The sequence below is a fragment of the Coregonus clupeaformis genome, chromosome 13 (genome assembly GCF_020615455.1).
Source record: "Coregonus clupeaformis isolate EN_2021a chromosome 13, ASM2061545v1, whole genome shotgun sequence".
NCBI classification, from domain to species: domain Eukaryota; kingdom Metazoa; phylum Chordata; class Actinopteri; order Salmoniformes; family Salmonidae; genus Coregonus; species Coregonus clupeaformis.
This window is the reverse complement of record NC_059204.1, coordinates 52,821,093-52,843,580: the sequence shown is the minus strand read 5'-3', so window position 1 is coordinate 52,843,580 and position 22,488 is coordinate 52,821,093. Positions and strand designations below refer to the sequence as shown.

The following is a 22,488-nucleotide window of genomic DNA, read 5'->3' as shown; positions in this document are numbered from 1 at the left end:
TTATACATTTGGAAAAAATAAATACAAAATGTCATTATGGGGTATTGTGTGTAGATTGCTGAGGGGGAAAAAGTTTATAATCCATTTTAGAATAAGGCTGTAACGTAACAACATGTGGAAAAAGTCAAGGGGTCTGAATAGTTTCTGAAGGCACTGTATATGTACATGTACATACATGAATATATAGATATAGTAAAGAACTTAAACAATCGTTTTTGTGGGGTAATTCATTCTTTAGTGAAGTGAATTTTTGAGGAGTGTTTCGGCACAAATACAGGCGCACACACACATACACGCATACACACGCACACTGTTCATTCCATGGATATGAATCAGCACAAACTGTAGAATAGATGTCAGTATAAAGAGGCTTGAGACAGCGCTCGCATCATCAGAAGCAGACAGACAGTGCTCGCATCATCAGAAGCAGCCAGCATCTGGCTCCTCTAGAAAGGGAGGGACCATTGCAGTGTTTCGTCATCCCTCCTTCCCTTCCACCAGGATCGAAAACTGCAGACCAGACTAAGGCCAGGCCAGACGCTAACCTTGCTAATCTTGAGGATAAGGCCCCAGACAGGCCAGAGGGCATCTCCCGCTCCCTATCTCTCTCTCTCTCCCTCTCTCTCTGCCCTTGGCCGTTCCTTTTCTCTCTCCCCCCTGTGTAAAAAACCCCCAGGTATTGCAGTACAAGTCCAAGTTATCTTGTGATCCCATTTGGTCCAGCCATTGGCAGTGATTAGTATATAACATAGAGACTGTTACTGCTGGCAACCTGAGCCGATACTGAAACACAGCTTCTGTTGCATGTCCTGGTTGGTGGATGGCTGGTTGAACAAGGTCTGAACACCAGTGAAACGAGCCACAAGTGAAAAAGCAGTCAAAAGGCAAATAACAAAACAAGAATAGACTGAAGAGAAGAAGAGCATTTGCACCATTAAGCTAGCACGTCATGATGGTGATGTACTGTACCCGACCACGGATTGCTCACTAGTCTAGGGATTAGTCTAGTGGCAGTTGTAGCACAGCGGTACTGAAGCCAGCACTATAAAATCCACTCTGCAGCTTTGAGAGGGATAGGCTGAGGGTTGACTGGAATGTTGTCAGAGCTACTGATTGTGCTTCGTGTGTGTGTGTGTGTGTGTGGGTGTGGGTGTGAGTGTGTGTGTGTGCGTGCGTACCTGTGTGTGTGCGCATCTGTGTGTCTGTGTTTGTGTGTGTAAGATAGTATATTTACTGGTAAGCTTAATAAAGGACTGAAATTAATTATCAGGTCATTCACTTATTTTCTAATTAGCCCAAAACTCAAATGTCTCTGTGCCTGATTGACATTTTGAGATAGTATGCGTGTTCTTCCATTCATACACTTGGAGTGCATACATTTCCTCTTAATTCAAGGCCCTTCCATGACCAGAGGATGTATCTGGAGAAAGAAGGCCTATACGTTGGGTTCAGACAAAGAGCAGAAACACTGAAGATCCCAACTCATCCGCTGTGTCTGGCTGCATCCTCTTCATGATAAGATAGTCCTATAGTCCCATAGTCCACAAACACTGGCTACTGTTTCTGTTTGATAAACCACACTACTTTTCATTAAATGAAAGAATCTACTTTTTCCTTCATTCTTTCATTTTCTTTCATTTCCAGTGTGTTCAGAAGGTAGTACACGTAATCAGCAGTGCACATTTGGCAAATCAACTCTCCTTTATCATGAGTCACGGCACAACCCTCGAGAGGGAGAAGTAATACTGAGGGCTTGGACACTTCCTCACTTTCTTCATCTACACAGTCCTCTCTTCCTCTCAGGGGAGGGAGGTGACTTGGCAATATTCGATTCCTCACACACCCACGTCCCAAATGGCACTGGTCAAAAGTAGTGAGTGCACTATGTAGGGAATAGGGCACCATTTGGGACACAACCTCAGTCTCTCACCGTGATAAGGCCGTGGCTGGCTGCCTGGCACATTTAAAGGTGTGCCTCAGGGTGTCAGGGAAAGGGCAGTGAGGGGGTGTCGTTTTTTCAGTGTTTAGACGCGAGGATTGTTTTTTGCAGAGTGACTAAATACAGCTGGTGTGATGAGAGAAAGGTGGTCCAAGTGCACAGCGATCCATCCAGGCAGCAATTTACAGTTATTATTGATATACCGCTTCACTGCAGAGTCATACGCACTAGTACACCATGACCACCACATTCAGAGTACAGTGAGAAACACTGATGCATAACAACAACGCAAAACCAAAACAGACCGCCAGACCCCAGGCATTGGCAAGATAGATAACTCAAGAAGAAGACATAGCACAAATCGTCGTCGTTCCAAGTGCAAACGTTGTACTGTAGTCAGCGATAGATACAACAAGTGCTCCAAGATAGTAGATACCACAGTGCATTCTTTCCCACGGATAGCTAGCAGTTTGCCAGCCCCTCAGACCAGAGACAGGGACAATGGAGGGAGGGATGGACCTGACAGTATGGCCCCCGGCCCAGCCTCCCTCCATCCCTTTCTCCCTCCCTCTGCTTACTTCTCCTTGATGATCTCCTCGTATTTGGGCGGTGGGTCGCTGTACGGCGCCGACACCTCTTCGCTGCTGCTCTCCAGTTGTCCTGTCACCTCCTCGTAGGAAGGAGGAGGTGTGGCACCGGAGAGACGCGACGCTACTGACACAGACGGATCCTGGACGTACAGGGCGGAGCGAGTGTTCTGAGGGGGGTGTGGATGGGAATGGGGCTCTTGGGGAACGCTTGCAGCGTAAACCAGCGACCCTCCTCCACTTCCTCCTCCTACTATTCTCTCCACCCCACTCACCACCACGGTGGGCCTGGATAAGGGTGGGTTGGGGTGGGAGGAGGTCTCGGAGTGGGACGGCGTGTCCCGGTGGACCAGGATGCGTGGCAGGCTGCGGGTGTTGCGGTTGTTCATGTAGCGGTTCTGGGTGTAGGCGGGCCGCCGGCGGGTGGCCTTCTGCAGCTGGCACCTCCAGATGAGGAAGAGGGCGATGAGGAGGAGGAGAGCCACGCCCAGCAGGGGAACCACCATGTAGAGGTGACCCTCTGAATGGCCGTCCCTGTTCTGTTCGTGGCTGCTCACCGTGTACACACTGCGAGTCTTCCAGAATTCCATCTGGAGGAGAGGAGAGGCAGGTTGGCATTTATTAAGACCAAAAAGCGAATTTCTGTTTTCATGGATTTTTACGATAATATAGCCAATTTTGACTTTGCAGCTGGCCCATCTACACTGTAAAAAAAAAAAACTAATTGTTTCAACTAAATATCATTAAGTAAGTGGTTCCACAGACATTTTTTGGTTTACTCAACTTTTGGGTCAAAATGTTTCCTGAACTTTTAAAAAATGGTTGGCCCAAACTTAGCTCCAACATGACAAAACTTTGGCAAATATTCTGTCAACTTAAAATGATGTGTTTGCTCAAAGTGTCTCATATCTTCATTCAACTAGAAACTATTTTTGGGACATCTTACCTAAAAAAAGGCTGTGGAACTAGTCAAACACACAGTGCTTTTAACATACAATGTTTTCAACTTACACAGTTCACATACAGTACATGATTACATTGCACATGTTCATTTATACAGTAATTCATATTCAAAATGTCTACACCTGGGATTTGAACTCACAACCTATTGGTTCACAGCATTCCAATCTTCCTGCTACACCACCATGTCTGTGTCAATAACTGATTTCACCTGTATGGCTACACTTTTCACTTAAAAGTATACCTTAGCTCTGAGATGTACTTTTAAGTGCAAAGTATAGCCTTAAAGCCCTACTCGGACGGGATAAGTTTTACTGGGGAGCTAGGGTAATGTAATTATGTGCACAAGCACAAATCACCACATCAGTAATTTTTGCCCCGTCCGAATCTGCCATGCTGAAAAACCTACAGTTTTTCGGCAAACTCCCAGGTCCTCTGATAATACTTAGCCTGTGTGAGTCATCATCCCTGTGTTTTGAGGGATATTACAGAGTTGAACAAGTTCTGCACCCAGATTGGGTAAGAACGTGGGAACATGCTCTTTTAAAAGATGAAATGCCAATGAATTGATAAATTGCCAAATACGTCAGTGAATTAAATGTCTGCATAGGTTACAGGTCATGGTTCTTATTGATATGCATTATTATTTTACTTTCTCCGAACTGAAGGCCAATAGGCCAATATCAGGCTATCCCTAGACATTTTGAAATATCTTCACTCCTAGAAGAGCCTCCAGGCTTCCATCAATTTTGAATGAGGAAAAAAAAGAATTACAGGGGCAGTTTGGTCAAACTAATCCCGTACGAATCGTCCACTGGAAGAACTGACATGCTGGGGTAATAATTACATAACTGACGTTCTATAGTAATACTAGTCCCCGTGCGAATAGAGCTATAGAGGTGAAATCAGTTATTGACACAGACATGATGGCGTAGCAGGAAGATTGGAATGCTGTGAACCAATAGGTTGTTAGTTAAAATAGTTAACCAATAACTACCCGGAATATCGACATTGACCCTTTTTGCACTAGTCTCTTTTGACTCATCACATACGCTGCAGTTACTGTTTATTATCTATCCCATTGACTAGTCACTTTATCCCTACCTAAATGATATGTACATATCTACCTCAATGACCTCATACCCCATAGCCAAGTTATCGTTACTCATTGTGTATTTATTCCTTGTGTTATTATTATTTTATTTTATTTTTTATGTCTCTCTCTACATTGCTGGGAAGAGCCTGTAAGTAAGCATTTCACTGTTAGTCTACACCTGTTGTTTACAAAGCATGTGACAAATAACATTTGATTTGTTAAAAGTACACTCAAGAAAAACTATTTTATTTATCATAGTGATTAAGGAGTAACATTAAAACAGAGTAATATGCCCCACCAACTATACAGAAAAAACTAAAATTGCTTAAATAAGTAAATAAAATCTATGAGGGAATAGTCCGATTTAACTGATAATTGACACAGACATGGTGGCGTAGCAGGAAGATCGGCATGCCATGAACGAAGGGGTTGTGAGTTCAAATCCCAGGTGAGTAATAACAATTACAGCATAAATGAACATGCAAAATGTAATCATGTGTGTCAAACTTCAATGTGAAAAGCACTGTGTGTAACCAGTTGCACAGCATCTTTTAGTTAAGATGCCCAAATAATAATACATAATTTTAAATTGACTGAAGTTTTGCCAAAGTTCTCAGATTGGAGTTAAGTTTGGGCAAACAATTTTTTTTTGTTCAGGTAACAGTTGGACCAAAAAGTTGAGTAAACTAAAGAAAGGCTGAGGAAACAGTTACGTAATAATAATAATTTGAAACAACTAGATTTGTGGGTGTTTTTTTCTTTGCAATGTAGCGGAAATCACTCAGTTCTGCCTCCAGGGCAAGATTCATGACAATAAACGTCAACCTGCGAGGAGAGGGGAGGAGAAGAGAGGAGAAGAGAAGAGGAGAGGAGAGGGGAGGAGAAGAGAGGAGAAGAGGAGAGGAGAGGAGTAGAGAGGACAGAAGAGGAGAGGACAGAAGAGGAGAGAAGTGAGGAGAGGAGAGTAGAGGAGAGAAGGGGGAGAGGAGAAGAGGAGAGACGTGTGTTATAACATGGGCACATACATGTATAACCAGAACTCAATAACCAAAACTCAATGATTCAGACCAGTAATCAATACATCTGTGTATCTAAAGAGGAGTGTGATATAATTTACTGTTCGCTCTTTGTTCTCAAACACTTCATTGGCCTCCTCGAAGCTGCAGCTCTCCTCCACACACTCCCGTTCGATGTTACCCTGTCTGAACTCCTCCAGGAAACTGTTGGCTCGGGGGAAGCGCTTGAGAAGAGAGTGAGCATCCTTCCCATCTAGGAACGCTACAGAGAGATATAGGAGAGAGTGAGCATCCTTCCCATCTAGGAACGCTACAGAGAGATATAGGAGAGAGTGAGCATCCTTCCCATCTAGGAACGCTACAGAGAGAAATAGGAGAGAGTGAGCATCCTTCCCATCTAGGAACGCTACAGTGAGATATAGGAGAGAGTGAGCATCCTTCCCATCTAGGAACGCTACAGAGAGATATAGGAGAGAGTGAGCATCCTTCCCATCTAGGAACGCTACAGAGAGATATAGGAGAGAGTGAGCATCCTTCCCATCTAGGAACGCTACAGAGAGATATAGGAGAGAGTGAGCATCCTTCCCATCTAGGAACGCTACAGAGAGATATAGGAGAGAGTGAGCATCCTTCCCATCTAGGAACGCTACAGAGAGAAATAGGAGAGAGTGAGCATCCTTCCCATCTAGGAACGCTACAGAGAGATATAGGAGAGAGTGAGCATCCTTCCCATCTAGGAACGCAACTGACTCACAGCGAGGAGAACATGAAATAGCATGACACAAACACACACACATACACATACAGTTGAAGTCGGAAGTTTACATACACCTTAGCCAAATACATTTAAACTCAGTTTTTCACAATTCCTGACATTTAATCCTAGTAAAAATTCCCTGTCTTAGGTCAGTTAAGATCACCACTTTATTTTAAGAATGTGAAATGTCTGAATAATACTAGAGAAAATGATTTATTTCAGCTTTTATTTATTTCATCACATTCCCAGTGGGTCAGAAGTTTACATACACTCAATTAGTTTTTGGTAGCATTGCCTGAAAAATTTAAAAATGGTTTAACTTGGGTCAAACGTTTCGGGTAGCCTTCCACAAGCTTCCCACAATAAGTTGGGTAAATTTTGGCCCATTCCTCATGACAGAGCTGGTGTAACTGAGTCAGGTTTGTAGGCCTCCTTGCTCGCACACGATTTTCAGTTCTGCCCACAAATGTTCTATTGGATTGAGGTCAGGGCTTTGTAATGGCCACTCCAATACCTTGACTTTGTTGTCCTTAAGCCATTTTGCCACAACTTTGGAAGTATACTTGGGGTCATTGTCCATTTGGAAAACCCATTTATGACCAAGCTTTAACTTCCTGACTAATGTCTTGAAATGTTGCTTCAATATATCCACATAATTTTCCTTCCTTATGATGCCATCTATTTTGTGAAGTGCACCAGTCCCTCCTGCAGCAAAGCACCCCTACAGCATGATGCTGCCACCCCCATGTTTCACGGTTGGGATGGTGTTCTTCGGCTTGCAAGCGACCCCCTTTTTCCTCCAAACATAACGATGGTCATTATGGCCAAACAGTTCTATTTTTGTTTCATCAGACCAGAGGACATTTGCAAACCGTAGTCTGGCTTTTTTATGGTGGTTTTGGAGCGATGGCTTCTTCCTTGCTCAGCGGCCTTTCAGGTTATGTCGAAATAGGACTCGTTTTACTGTGGATATAGATACTTTTGTACCTGTTTCCTCCAGCATCTTCGCAAGGTCCTTTGCTGTTGTTCTGTGATTGATTTGTACTTTTCGCACCAAAGTACGTTCATCTCTAGGAGACAGAACGCGTCTCCTTCCTGAGGGGTAAGATGGATGCGTGGTCCCATGGTGTTTATACTTGCGTACTATTGTTTGTACAGATGAACGTGGTACCTTCAGGCATTTGGAAATTTCTCACAAGGATGAACCAGACTTGTGGAGGTCTACAATCTTTTTTCTGAGGTCTTGGCTGATTTATTTTGATTTTCCCATGATGTCAAGCAAAGAGGCACTGAGTTTGAAGGTAGGCCTTGAAATACATCCACAGGTACACCTCCAATTGACTCAAATGATGTCAATTAGCCTATCAGAAGCTTCTAAAGCCATGACATCATTTTCTGGAATTGTCCAAGCTGTTTAAAGGCACAGTCAATTTAGTGTAGTGTAAACTTCTGACCCACTGGAATTGTGATACAGTGAATTATAATTGAAATAATCTGTCTGTAAACAATTGTTGGAAAATGTACTTGTGTCATGCACAAAGTAGATGTCCTAACCGACTTGCCAAAAATATAGTTTGTTAACAAGAAATTTGTGGAGTGGTTGAAAAAAACGAGTTTTAATGACTCCAACCTAAGTGTATGTAAACTTCCGACTTCAACTGTACACAGCAAGGAGAACATGGACTAGCACGCCAAGAGAAGCATGACACAATGGAGGTGACCTGTGGCTGGTTGACCTTGGTTATCTATTCTAATGTATTCACACATTCTGTTGAATACACACAGACACACACACACACACACAATGTCCCCTTTCCAATGGGGAGTGGTCAGAGTCTGTGTCCCAAATGGCACCCTATTCCCTGTGAGGCTCTGGCCAAAAGTAGTGCACTATACAGGGAATAGGGTGCCATTTGGGAGGCACACAGAGAGAACAACTGACACATATACCAACCACGTATACAATAATGCTATAGTGTTTTAATATAGTTATAATACAGTACTAACACGCTTATGATACAGGTTATAATACAGTTGTTACAATGAACAGATCAGTCATATGAGATCCAGAGAAGCAGGCCATGCTATGTTCTTACCTTCCGCCATGCTACTCAGACCAAGATGTTCTGACCTGGGGGAGGAGAGAAGAGGAGAGAGGAGCACAAAGTTTTATATGTGCCAAAATTCAACCTTTTTCCCAGGGCAATGTTTATGATAAAATAACAATAGGCTACTACTATGATCTTGATATTAAATGCCTTACAAATGTATAAAATATTGTATTGAGATATCATATATAATGTTGCAAATGACTCATGATTAAATGTTTGACTGTCTGATATTTGCGATTATCAACAGTTGCTTTTTAGGAATGTCCTCCCCCTCCATCTCCTCCTCTTCAATCAATGATGGGTCCAGCAGTATTTCTACTTAAAGCAGGGCGCTGGGCATGATGTCATACAGCAGCCTAACCATAAAATGGCTCTTACATGTATTTCAGGCAAAGACACTGAGTTTTAATAATGCATGGTGGAGGAGCATGCTCTCTATAGTAGGGATGTATATGCTTTTATAAATGTATCACCATGTTGTAGCCTAGGCCAACCTTGGTAAATATATTCCACCTATAAATATGCCGACATGAGGAGGGGGTCGGATGGCTGGGGGGGTAGCGTAGCAACGGGGATGGGGAATAGGAGTCCCGCGAGAGGCAACGTAAGCAGTGCCCGATCCTGGATGCTACCAAAATTGAATAATTACGAGAAGGCGCGTGTGGAGATGGAATATTTAAATGTTATCTGTTGTAGAAAATTGGGATATATGAGCGCAAGCAGCACGCACCGTAGATCGCGCGGGCCATCTGCCATACAGAGCAGCACGCGATAAACGAGCCCTATTCATCAACTCTCTCCAGGCTCCTGTAGACCAACAACACAAATGCTTGCAAGGCAAGCCCTTACAAGCATACCCCGGCCTCAGTTTGCACATCCACAATCTCAAATAGTAGGCTACCATGTAAAATGAGTGGGGGGAATACATTTAGAAAGGCCTAAGAATAATTGTATGCCCTTAAATTACACTTAAAGGGAAAAATATGACAATACAATATTCAACAAGAATTTTAGTAATCTAAAGAATGACATTTGAAGAAGAAAAAACAATTTAAAAATGTGTGATTGTAGTGACCTTAGCCAAGGATCCTTCTGCTCTTGCTGCAATAATAGAAAATGAAATATTTATAAAGACCCTTGTTGAGTTACAGTCATTTTTCTGGAAAGGCAGACCATTGCTGACTGTCCGGCTGTCGCTTTACTCTCACTCTCTCTCTCTACCATTATACGACACATCTCTGATCATAAAATATATGTTTTTCTCTAGCCTACTCCAATTAAATGCTTTCCCCCATAAGTGTCCGTCTACAACTAGTTTAGAAATTAACAGAAGAAGAAACCCTACCTTCCACTCTACCGATACAGCAAAGAGCTTTTCATATCCATCCGTTTCCTTGCTATTTGGGATCCTTGGGATGTCCCACTCTGACGTCACCCCTTTGAATTTGAAATCTAAAATGGTTAAGGTTAGGGTTAGGTAAGGATTATGGTTAATTTTAGGGTTAGGGTAAGGGTGGGGGTTAAGATTAGGGTTAGGGTTTAGGGTGTGGACGTCTCAAGGATCCCGAATAGCACATTACTTTATAAAAAGGGAGTACCCCACCACACGAGACAGTACCACACTGTGACCGAAATAACGTTCATGCAATAGCAGAAGAGGAATCCCCGGCCTTGTCCAATGAAATGACTCCTAGAAAATCGGAGACAACCCTCTATGAATACGGAGACATTCGGGTGATGGAGTTGTTGAATAAACGCGTCCCCAACTCCATCTAATTAGTTTTGTGTGTGTGTGTGTGTGTGTGTGAGGGAGGGAGGGAGGGGAGGGGGGGTTGATGTGTGTTGTGTGTTTTTAACCAATCAATGTTTTGCTGTTGATCCGTGCTATCACTCTTGTTCAGGGTATTTATGAAAGCCTTCCGGAAAGCACCGGAGTCTGCTCCAAGCCACACCTTACACCAAAATACTTCACCTCCCAGAATTCAACCGTTCGGTCTCCACGCAATTGGCTTTTTATAAGTCAATGAGCTGTGGGACCCGTGATGAGAGCTGAGCTGCGTTCAGTTCGATTGAACGTTTACTATGTTGCGGAAGGGTTTGCACTGAATGACAGGTTTCCCCAAAACATTGTTGTACGTTCTTCAACAAACTTTGAGGTACGTTTGCTCATGTTTGGTGGGTGTGGCAAGGGGATGCTTGAAGCAACGATTACGTTTTTAAAGGATAGTGGCCATGCTGACAGCGTTCCCCAATCCACAAGCCCTCCCCGTTTTTCATCTGGTCGTTCAGTACAATTGAATGGCCCAGAACGTAAAAACGTACTTAACGCAGCACTAGTTAAAGGCCTTTATAGCCCATCTGTAGACTTCAAAAGAGATGGAGACAGGATGATAATTGTTTAATGAATAATACATTATTATGGTAAATTAAATAATTAGTCTTGCATAATGCAGAAAATGAAAATGAATGTTGTTCATAAAAAGTAATATTAGCCTACCTTCATTAAATATAGTGCATTCGGAAAGTATTCAGACCCCTTGACTTTCTCCACATTTTGTTACATTACAGCCTTATTCTAAAATTGATTAAATAAAACATTTTCCTCAGCAATCTGCACACAATACCCCATAATGACAAATAAAAAACAGGTTTTTAGACATTTTTGCAAATTTATTAAATATAAAAAACTGAAATACCTTATTTACATAAGTATTCAAACCCTTTGCTATGAGACTCGAAATTGAGCTCAGGTGCATCCTGTTTTCATTGATCATCCTTGAGATGTTTCTACCACTTGATTGGAGTCCACCTGTGGAAAATTCAATTGATTGGATAATATTTGGAAAGGCACACACCTGTCTATATAAGGTCCCACACTTAACAGTGCATGCCAGAGCAAAAATCAAGCCATGAGGTCGAAGGAATTGTCCTTAGAGCTCCGAGACAGGATTGTGTCGAGGCACAGATCTGGGGAAGGGTACCAAAACATTTCTGCAACATTGAAGGTCCCCAAGAACACAATGGCCTCCATCATTCTTAAATGGAAGAAGTTTGGAACCACCCAGGCTCTTCCTAGAGCTGGCTGCCCGGCCAAACTGAGCAATCGAGGGAGAAGGGCCTTGGTCAGGGAGGTAACCAAGAACCCGATGGTCACACTGATAGAGCTCTAGAGTTCCTCTGTGGAGATGGGAGAAACTTCCAGAAGGACAACCATCTCTGCAGCACTCCACCAATCAGGCCTTTGTGGTAGAGGGGCCAGATGGAAACCACTCCTCAGTAAAAGGCACATGACAGCCCGCTTGGAGTTTGCCAAAAGGCACCTAATGACTCTCAGACCATGAGAAACAAGATTCTCTGGTCTGATGAAACCAAGATTGAACTCTTTGGCCTAATTGCCAAGAGTCACATCTGGAGGAAACCTGGCACAATCCCAATGGTGAAGCATGGTGGTGGCAGCATCATGCTGTGGGGATGTTTTTCAGCGGCATGGACTGGGAGACTAGTCAGGATCGAGGAAAAGATTAACAGAGCAAAGTACAGAGAGATCCTTGATGAAAACCTGCTCCAGATTGCTCAGGACCTCAGACTGGGGTGAAGGTTCACCTTCCAACAGGACAACGACCCTAAGCACAGGCAAGACAACTCAGGAGTGGCTTCGGGACAAGTCTCTGAATGTCCTTGAGTGGCCCAGCCAGAGCCTGGACTTGAACCCGATCGAACGTCTCTGGAGAGACCTGAAAATAGCTGTGTAGCAATGCTCCCCATCCAACCTGACAGAGCTTGAGAGGATCTGCTGAGAAGAATGGGAGAAACTCCCCAAATACAGGTGTGCCAAGCTTGTAGCGTCATACCCATGAAGACTCTGCTGTAATCGCTGCCAAAGGTGCTTCAACAAAGTACTGAGTAAAGGGTCTGAATATTTTTTTTACTTTTTAATTTGTAAGTCGCTCTGGATAACAGCGTCTGCTAAATGACGTAAATGTAAATGTACCCCTTTTCACAATATCCAATTGGTAGTTAGTCTTGTCCCATCTCTGCAACTCCCGTACAGACTCGGGAGAGGTGAAGGTCGAGAGCCATGCGTCCTCCGAAACACCACCCTGCCAAGCCGCACTGCTTCTTGACACACTGCTCACTTAACCCGGAAGCCAGCCGCATCAATGCGTCAGAGGAAACACCGTACAACTGGCGACCGCATCAGCGTGCATGGGCCCGGCCCGCCACAGGAGTCGCTAGAGCGCGATGGGACAAGGACATCCCGGCCGGCTAAACCCTCCCCTAACCCGGACGACGCTGGGCCATCGCCTCATGGGTCTCCCGGTCGCGGCCGGCTGCCACACAGCCCGGGATCGAACCCGGATCTGTAGTGATGCCTCAAGCACTGCAGTGCCTTAGACTGCTGCGCCACTTTGGAGTCAGGGTTTGAGTACTTATGTAAATGTGATATTTCTGTTTTTTTATTTGTAATACATTTGCGAGAATTTCTTCTATAAACCTATTTTTGCTTTGTCATTATGGGGTATTGTGTGTAGATTGATGAAGAAAAAATACAATTTAATCAATTTTAGAATAAGGCTGTAACGTAACAATGTGGAAAAAGTCAAGGGGTCTGAATACTTTCAGAAGGCACTGTATGTATTGCTGCCCTGTGAAATTGCAATACACCTAGGTAGTAACACACAGGAGGCAATGTATCAATGTTTTGAATGCTATCATGCCTGGTTGCATGCAAGCCTAAGTTCACTCACATTGGATACAGGATATGTAAACTCCTTGGTGTTGTAACACTTGGGAATAATAATAATAATAATATGCCATTTAGCAGACGCTTTTATCCAAAGCGACTTACAGTCATGCGTGCATACATTTTTTTTTGTGTATGGGTGGTCCCGGGGATCGAACCCACTACCTTGGCGTTACAAGCGCTGTGCTCTACCAGCTGAGCTACAGAGGACCACAATGCAGAATGCTCATTCCTTTAACATGTCGTAAAGCCTCAGAGTGGACTCTCTCGCAGGCAGCCAGGCCAGGCCCGCTGTGCTGGTGTCATTCACTGGCACTGACCTCCTGGTAAGGGGAAACTTTGTGCGACAGACAGACGCTCTAGACTTACCACATGTCAGGGCAAAAGGGGCCTGAACTCTATCTCCCCTCTCACCCTCTGTTGGGTTCTGCCTGCTTGTAGCTAGCCTATAGCTAGTACATTCATAAACGTGACCAAACTAAAATGCAATTTCTACAGGACAGTTGCTCTTTCTCAACAATCTCTCAGTGAAGTGCTTCAGTCTGCTAAAGTCGTTGGCTAAGACTTGAACCCGATCTAACATCTCTGGAGAGACCTGAAAATAGCTGTGCAGCGATGCTCCCCTTCCAACCTGACAGAGCTTGAGAGGATCTGCAGAGAAGAATGGGAGAAACACCCCAAATACAGGTGTGCCAAGCTTGTAGCGTCATACGCAAGAAGACTCGAGGCTGTAATTGCTGCCAAAGGTGCTTCAACAAAGTACTGAGTAAAGGGTCTGAATACTTATGTAAATGTGATATTTCAGTTTTATATTTTTAGTACATTTGCAAACATTTCTAAAAACCAGTTTTTGCTTTGTCATTATGGGGTATTATGTGTAGATTGATGAGGGAAGAAAACAATTTCATCCATTTAAGAATAGGGCTGTAACGTAACAAAATGTGTAAAAAGTCAAAGGGTCTGAATACTTTGCGAATGCACTGTAGTTACATCCCCTGCCCTGTTCACAGTCAAACAGATGATCCCAGGCACAGATCCGCACACATACAGAAGACTGAATCCCTGAAATATTTAATTGTTTGTGTGTGTGTGTGTGTGTGTGAACATACGTGTGTTAATTTAATGCATGTGTGTGTGCTCATCTGTGTCTAATCTGTGTGTGTGAGTGTGAACCGGGCGGGGTTGCTAGGGGGTGCTACAGGGGTAGGGTGCTAGGGAGTACCTAGTCTTGCGTAGCCATACCTCCAAATCACATTGTTTTCACGCCTCCTTTGAGGGTCTGTAGAATTTTGTATTAGCCGAAACAGCTAGAATGGCCCACTGGCTTCCAGCGGCTTGATTTTATTTTTAAATACTGTATGTTACATTTCAAGAACCCTCCCCCACATGCCCGTAAAAGGGATGCCCGGCCATCCTCACACACTGTTGCTCCTACGGCACTAATCTACATTCTTAAAAGTAAAGGTGCAAATTGGAACCAAATAAGGTTCTTGAGAGCGATGCCATAGGGGAACCATTTTAGGGTCTCTGAAGAACCATAAATGGGATGGTTATTTGAAGAAGCATACAAAAATCCATAACCAGAAATGTTTCAGCCCTCCAGGACCAGAATTGAATAGGCCTGCTGTAAGGTTTTAAGCCTTATTTGCATATTTCCCAGGGTGCCTTTTGAGTGAATTTTAGAGTTGCCAGTACCACCCATGACTGTGTTTGCTAGTGACAGAGACATGGTTGTTTCACTCACTCATTTTCAGTCCTGTGGCCTTCACCAAGTTAGATCATAAGTGAATATGTTGTCATTAAAATTAAATTATTTAAGACAATACAATACATATTTTATAAGGCCTTATTTTTTAGGACCTAGTTTTATACAGTGGCCTGAAAATCATAGTTTACAGGCCACATCACCACTCCAGCCGGAGTGGGGATATCCAACATTTGGAATTTTTATTCACCTGCCACCTGCATTCAGAATGACTGCCAGGGTTGGGAAGACTAAGATATAAGAATACCTAAACATCTAAACTGGAACAACCATTTCAGTAACGGGTGCAATATGTCCAAGTAACAGATTGGAATAGTTTAGAAAAATGTATGTTATTTATATTTGAGTAGCACATAAGATTAATTTATCAATCAATGTACATGCAAAAACAATGTACAAGTCAAAAGTTTGGACACACCTACTAATTCAAGGGTTTTTCTTTATTGTAAAAATGTTTTACATTGTAGAATAATAATGAAGACATCAAAACTATGAAATAACACATACGGAAACATGTAGTGACCAAAAAAGTGTTAAACAAGTCAAAATATAGTTGAGATTTGAGATTCTTCAAATAGCCACCCTTTGCCTTGATGACAGCTTTGCACACTCTTGGCATTCTCTCAACCAGCTTCACCTGGAATGCTTTTCCAATAGTCTTGAAGGAGTTCCCACATATGCTGAGCACTTGTTGGCTGCTTTTCCTTCACTCTGCCGTCCGACTCATCCCAAACCATCTCATTTGGATTGAGGTCAGGGGATTGTGGAGGGCAGGTCATCTGATGCAGCACTCCATCATTCTCCTTCTTGGTAAAATAGGCCTTACACAGCCTGGAGACACTAAGCCCAAACCAGATGGGATGGCGTATCGCTGCAGAATGCTGTGGTAGCCATGCTGGTTAAGTGTGCCTTTAATTCTAAATAAATTTACATTTTAGTCATTTAGCAGACGCTCTTATCCAGAGCGATTTACAGGAGGAATTAGGGTTAAGTGCCTTGCTCAATGGCACATCGAAAGATTTTTCACCTAGTCGGCTCGGGGATTAGAACCAGCGACCTTTCGGTTACTGGCACTACACTCTTAACCACTAAGATACCTGCCGCCCCACAGACAGTGTCACCAGCAAAGCACCCCCACACCATAACACTCCCCCTCCATGCTTTATGGTGGGAATTACACATGCAGAGATCATCCGTTCACCCACACCGCGTCTCACAAAGACACAGCGGTTTGAACCAAAAATCTCAAATTTGGCTCCAGACCATTGCTCGTGTTTCTTGGCCCAAGCAGGTCTCTTCTTATTATTGGTGTCCTTTAGTAGTGGTTTATTTTGCAGCAATTCAACCATGAAGGCCTGACTCACACAGTCCCCTCTGAACAGTTGATGTTGAGATGTGTCTGTTACTTGAACTCTGTGAAGCATTTATTTGCCCTCATGACAGCCATTTTCATCATAGCGCTTGATGGTTTTTGCGACTGCACTTGAAGAAACTTTCAAAGTTCTTGAAATGTTCCGTATTGACTGACCTTCATGTCTTAAAGTAATGATGGACTGTCGTTTCTCTTTGCTTATTTGAGCTGTTCTTGCCATAATATGGACTTGGTCTTTTACCAAATAGGGCTATCTTCTGTATACCTAAGACGGAAATAAATTCCACAAATTAACTTTTAAGAAGGCACACCTGTTAATTGAAATGCATTCCAGGTGACTACATGAAAATAGTAAAAATAAAGAAAAACCCTTGAATGAGTAGGTGTGTCCAAACCTTTGACTGGTACTGTATATTGAAATAAACTATTCTAAAAATCAACCTGCAACAGAGCATGCTGAGAAATATGATAATGATGGGCGTGGTTTTGGTTCAACTCCGGTCATTAACACCAACACTTGGATTATTTTACACCACATTGTTAATTTAACTCTTTACAGTGTTAATTTACGTTCTGAATCAACACTAGAAATGTTATACTGTAAAATTAACACTAGTTAAGACTGGCCAATTTTCTGTGTGCTATGAAAGGGACACATCTTCAGGATTCCATACATTTCAAGAACCTTTTAGAATTCTGAAGAACCGTAGATGCCATGTCAAGAACATCACACTTAAGAATTGAGGAATAACTATTTAAGAAGCTTAATTTTCAGTGTAGTGAGCACCTTTTGAGCTCTGCCCATGCAAGGCATTTGATTGGTTTGACGTGTTGTGAGGCTTCACTGGTTTCCACCCCTTTGGGGTGACGTTAGGGAAACGTTGTTTTCGACGAGGCTAGGGAGTGCCATGTGACAGGTCAGGCCTTAAGTCGTAAAACTGACAACAGCAGAGGTGTCCGGTGAACTGTGGCCCCAGAGATCCTAATCTCTGACCACAGCCCTGGAAGCCCTCGCTCTTCCATCAGTTCAACCTCTGCCTGAGACACTGAGGAGTATGTGTCCCAAATTACACCCTATTCCCTATATAGTGCACTACACTTAGAAAAAAGGGTTCCAAAAGTGTTATTCAGCTGTCCCCATAGGAGAACCCTTTTTGGTTCCAGGTAGACTCATTTTTGGTTCCAGGTAGAACTATTTTGGGTTCCATGTGGAATCCTCTGTGGAAAGGGTTTTACAAAGGGTTCTATCTGGAACCAAAAAGGGTTCTCCTATGGGGGCAGCCGAAGAACCCTTTTGGAACCCTTTTTTCTAAGACTGTAGTGAACCTCCACTCTTCCCAGCCGCAGAGAACTAGCAGATATAGACAGATCAAAGGAGGAGAGGAGAGATAGCAGGGTGAAAACAGAGAGTGGAATCTGATTCCCCTCACAACAACAAGTGTGCGCCCCAAATGGTACCCTATTCCATAGTGGACTACTTTTGACCAGAGCCCTGTGAGCCCTGGTCAAAAGTAGTACACTATAAAGGGATTAGGGTGCAATTTGGAGCATAAACATTGTTTTTCTCCAAGTCTCTGATCATGTTATCAATAGGAAAAGAACAAGACAAAATAATCAGGTTTTCCCAGAATAGGTTTTTATTTTAACAGCTGTTGTTTAGACAGTGTTTCGACCGACAATATACAAAAAAGTTGCAAAATAGGAAATATATAAACATATACTGTATGTATCTATATACAATTGTACATCATAAGTTAGATATGTAAATAAAACGCATATAGATTATTTTTTATACACAAACAAGGTTCAGACCCTGTGATAAATGATCCCAATGTGGGATTTAATGTATGCAGTTATACAATCCCCAACAGACATTCCACTGCCCCCCAAGGAAGACTCATAGATGGTACTAGAGCAAGATTGTATACATTACTGTTACTGTACAACTTTCCATTAGTATGTATTGCTACAGAAATACATTTAAGTCTTAGCTTGACAGAGCCTATGCCAACATAGTAGCAATACAAGATACCAGTTGAAACAGGCTCCACAATTCACATTTAACTTATGCTTCTTGGCTTTCATGGAGGTAAGATAAACAATCTAGAATACATAAGACATTACAATCACTTCTCTGTGCTCGGCATGCTGTGTACTACTGAATATGTGACATAAAGGGTTTGTTAGATCGTTCTGTGCTCCTGTAGGACAAGTCTATGACTCTGACTGACAGTGGTTATTCCATTCATAGAATAAGAATGGATTCTGATTCTGAGGACAGTTCCAGTTCTATTGGTTCTTCCAGGTGTCTCACCAGTGGCACAGCCCATCTGTTGACTCTGAGCGGAAGGCAGCAGACATAATTTTCTGTTGCACCAAAAAGAGATGTTCCGGAACACCCCATCTAATGTTCCATCTGTTCCAATTGGAACTCCTCTAGACTTCAGTTGTAGCTGGTGTAGTGGGACTGAAGCTTGAGGTACTCCTTTTCCTCACTGTCCTTTTCTTCTTCCCACTCCTCGTCCTCCTCGTCATCCTCGCTGTCTGACTCCTCGTAGAAGCTGATGGTGGCCTGGACAGGGAAGTTCCTCAGCAGAGCCTCTCCGTCGCTGTACAGGTAGTCAAACGACTTGGACTTGGGCCAAAATAGTCTGTGGTGGTGGGAAGAAAAACGAAACGTTAACAAAACGGATACCTTTCCTAATAGACTGAGAATTAAAACACACACACTAAGACAGAAGTGTGTGGTAGAAGAAATAAAGCCATGTTAACACACCAACCCCTTGGAATAGCTTCAGACTGAAAACAGACACTCACTAAAAGGCCAAATCCTAACTTGAAATCCTCAAATGCAATTCTTGACTTTCAAGTAAATCATGCTGTGATGAGAATGAGATATTAATAACGTATATATATCTCAAATTATAATTTGGCCCTAAGTAATACAGATATATTATCTGTATCGACAGATTAAAACTGTTTTGGAGTAGGAGGAGTGTAGCCTATTGGGACTTGGTACTGACCTGACAGGGTGCTGGAAAGACTGGGATTTCTCATTGAATGGGAAGAGACCTGGAGCTGCGGGGGTGGAATCTGTAGGTCTGGAGTAAGGCTGTTAATACACAGAGAGAGAGAGAGAGAATTAGGCGTTAATCTACCACATTGTCCTGTCAACACACAAATACCAAATGCCCTGCTATCATAATCACCACCTGGACCTCCTCCTGTCCTGCATTAGTTCACCATACTGCCAGAGAGAAACACAAATACACAAACACCTATCTTGACCTGACCACCTGTCCGAGCAAATCCAACGCCAGCGTCAACGCCAACCACACCACACATGAGGTACTGCCAGCTGGAGTTGGGTGCCAAACCAGGGAAGTCACAAGAGGTGTTTGCTGTGTGTGAAGTACCTGTGGGAAACTCTCTCAGCCTCTCTCCCTCTATCTCGAACATGACAACCCTCCCTGAGGTGTCCAGTTTAGTGTTTTTCAGGCGAACAGCAGGAAAGTGCCAAGCTAGTAGGATATCTGGAGGGCATTACTCTCTGGTTGTCGCCTTCGGTGTCGGTGTGAGGTGTGGTGTGGGGCCAGCTCAGCTCAGGATAGAGCCAGAGTGCGTGCCAAATGGCACCCTATTTCCGATATAGTGCACTACTTTTGACCAGAGCCCTATGGACCCCAAAGGAAATGCACTAAATAGGGAATTAGGGTGCCATTTGGGCTGCAAAACAGTCAGTATGAAACAGTCAGTATGAAACAGTAAAGGTCCATATGCTGCTGCGAGTCAGTCTGTCAGGGTGCAACAGACAGGCCTTCTCACCCTCTGAGCCTCAGTTGATTGGCTCAGTAACAGGAAAACAGATAGGCACTCACACCTTCTGCTCTGTCACAATGCTGCTAATGGTAATACTGCCCTCCCTCCCTCTCTCCCTCCCTCTATCCCTCTACAGGACTGTCTGACTGTCTCCTGCCTGGCCCTGGACACCGCCTTAAATGCTGTTCTGCAGCTCCTCTCTTGCTTCAATCAAAATTATACACAAATACACAGGCACTATCTTACATTCTATGTGAGATTAAATGCAAGACTTTCACTGCTTTTATCAACTTTCATATTTTCCTGTATATAAAACTGGTGACCTATGTTTGAGGTGGCCTAAGTGTCCCCATATTGAACGAACCTAATATAAAGAACTACAACACAACAGAAAAGACAATAGCTTATTATTGGGGCTAATATAAACTTACACATGACTGTCTGCTTCTCTGGCATTCCCTTTGCATATCCTTCTTTGTTGCGAGCCAGGGTCTCCATTGTGAAGCATAACTGCAGAGAGAAAGGCCGTGCAGGATGGTTATAGTGTCAATCAAACAGAGATCATTAACATTCTAAGGGATGTGGAAGGAAACGTGCTCTGAAGAATTAAATGCGAATGCTGGTATGAATTCACCCTACTGTACAAGCTTAAGTTAGATAATATTATTGTCTACACTTAAAAATAATAGTATTCAATGCAAAAATAATACTTTCCTTTTGGAAAATTACTGAAAAGGTAATTGGGTGGTGCCATAATAAAGCACATTTTACGAGTCAATATAGGCTTATTATATAAATAATTTATTGTTACATTATATCAGCATCTAAAGCGCTATATATAATTCCTGGAATATTCTGTGATCTTCTTCGGAGCGCTTACCTGTCATTTGTCTGCGGACGAGTGTCCATCCCTACCCCGAGCGGAGCAACAACGAAGGGCGTCTGTTTGACGATCAGACATGCGGTACTCATTTCTGTAGCTGGTATCCCTTGAATACTAGACTGAATAACGATATTCCCTTTGCGGTAAACGCAGCGATATCTGCTATGCTATGGCTTAAATCGGCGGCGAGCTACTATTGGTGCGCTTCTGTCCCGTGGAACGGCTACACAGAGGAGTATAGAAGGAGTGTGTGTCCAACTGGTCACAACGCCCGCGGTTTATAAAGACTTCTAGATCTGGAGGGGGTGTGGGAGGAGTTGACCTGCCAAATGACCAGGGGTAGGAGGGCGAGATATACCTCAGTGGGTGCGAGCCTGTCTGGCAAATGATTGGGGGGTCGGGACAATTTGTTGTGAAGAGTTCTCCAGTTGTCCAAACAGCGGACCGCAGCGAGAGGGTGAGAAATCTGGTACCGCAGGGTTATTGGAAAAACACAGAGGAGAAAAGAGAGACACCATCTGTGAGAAAGACAGCGGGGGACAAATAAGGGGGAGTCATCCTATTATTTACCAATTAACGAAGAACAGAGTTTGAGCAAGCATCGAATTTGGTAAAGAAGGATAGGCCCGCCTAGCAGAGAGAAATCTAACACCAATGGACAGAGCGGGAGAAATGTCTGAATTCCCAATGCAGTCATATAACGCATCCTTATGTAGTCTTGGTTTTGGTATTATTACTTTTAATCTGAAACTGAATTTAGTCTATATTAGCTAAATCCCTGTAGCCTAAATCATATATTGTGAAGCACTTGGATATTTCTAGAAGGTTAGACAGGGTCCTATCCCAAGGAGATAATTCCATCATGGTCAACAGTGTTTAGCCTACAACTAATCTGTTATCAGGATTATCTACAGTTTATATAATTTTAAAAGACTTGTCTTGAAGGACGTCAACAACACCATGCAGTTATCAAATGTGACATGGAGTCTGGTATGACAGAGCCTATAGTATATAAAGGCCTTTCTGTCGTTACCAAACATTTTCCCTGTAAATGTAAAAGTGATCACTAGCCCTATTCAAACCCCATGGTGTTGTCCTGAGCGCACGCGTCATAGCCTAGCCAGGTGTGAGAATCATCACCACTGCGTTCTAATGGTCCTAATTGCGGCGTGATGGACTCTGCTGCTGCGGCTTCCTTTGGAAAAGCAAACCTCGAGCCCAGCAGCTCCATATGACGTCCCGTCGAGACGGCAAACTGGCGCAAACGGCACAAATGGATAGGGACATGCAGAGTTATACATTACGCAGAACACTCAAACGCGCTATCAGCGTAATCAGTCGATAAATATCAGGAGGGCCCTATCTATTTAACTTGCAGCATGCACAAACATAGTTGGATTGATTGCGTAAATTACATTATAATTATTACATACGAATTC

General features: G+C 43.2%; 2 protein-coding genes across 4 annotated transcripts; both read right to left on the bottom strand.

Annotated features, from left to right (window-relative positions):
• Positions 1-110: 110 nt before the first annotated feature.
• On the bottom strand, positions 111-9,947 carry LOC121579733 (transmembrane gamma-carboxyglutamic acid protein 3). 3 transcript variants are annotated; one of them, XM_041894577.2, is made up of 6 exons: positions 9,812-9,943; positions 9,542-9,567; positions 9,197-9,273; positions 8,452-8,486; positions 5,700-5,860; positions 111-3,116 (listed from the first exon to the last, which is right to left on the bottom strand). In XM_041894577.2, exons 3-6 carry the CDS (start codon positions 9,220-9,222, stop codon positions 2,514-2,516), a joined length of 825 nt encoding a protein of 274 aa, XP_041750511.1. In that variant the 5' UTR covers positions 9,223-9,273; positions 9,542-9,567; positions 9,812-9,943; the 3' UTR covers positions 111-2,513. The 3 variants fall into 3 exon arrangements, with proteins under 3 accessions (XP_041750511.1, XP_041750514.1, XP_041750513.1); XM_041894580.2 differs by lacking the exon at positions 9,197-9,273 and having other exon boundaries at positions 9,812-9,947; XM_041894579.2 differs by lacking the exons at positions 9,197-9,273; positions 9,542-9,567 and having other exon boundaries at positions 9,812-9,941.
• Positions 9,948-17,975: 8,028 nt separating this feature from the next.
• ripply1 (ripply transcriptional repressor 1) lies at positions 17,976-21,415 on the bottom strand. The gene is made up of 4 exons (XM_041895337.2): positions 21,047-21,415; positions 20,598-20,676; positions 19,371-19,459; positions 17,976-18,998 (listed from the first exon to the last, which is right to left on the bottom strand). The coding sequence occupies exons 1-4, from the start codon at positions 21,136-21,138 to the stop codon at positions 18,791-18,793; spliced, it is 468 nt and encodes a 155-aa protein (XP_041751271.1). The 5' UTR covers positions 21,139-21,415; the 3' UTR covers positions 17,976-18,790.
• Positions 21,416-22,488: the final 1,073 nt, after the last annotated feature.

Bases quoted from the DNA above. Each gene is read 5' to 3' on its own strand.
- LOC121579733 (XM_041894577.2), bottom strand. From the start codon at position 9,222: ATGGCAGATGGCCCGCGCGATCTACG. The intron at 8,487-9,196 runs GTGCGTGCTGCT...CTCCTCCCCCAG, and splicing joins GATGGCCCGCGCGATCTACG to GTCAGAACATCTTGGTCTGA. The intron at 3,117-5,699 runs GTAAATTATATC...CCTCTCCTCCAG, and splicing joins TTGAGAACAAAGAGCGAACA to ATGGAATTCTGGAAGACTCG.
- ripply1 (XM_041895337.2), bottom strand. From the start codon at position 21,138: ATGAGTACCGCATGTCTGATCGTCAAACAGACGCCCTTCGTTGTTGCT. The intron at 19,460-20,597 runs GTAAGTTTATAT...GTGTATTAACAG, and splicing joins AGAGAAGCAGACAGTCATGT to CCTTACTCCAGACCTACAGA. The intron at 18,999-19,370 runs GTCAGTACCAAG...CCACCACCACAG, and splicing joins TCTTTCCAGCACCCTGTCAG to ACTATTTTGGCCCAAGTCCA.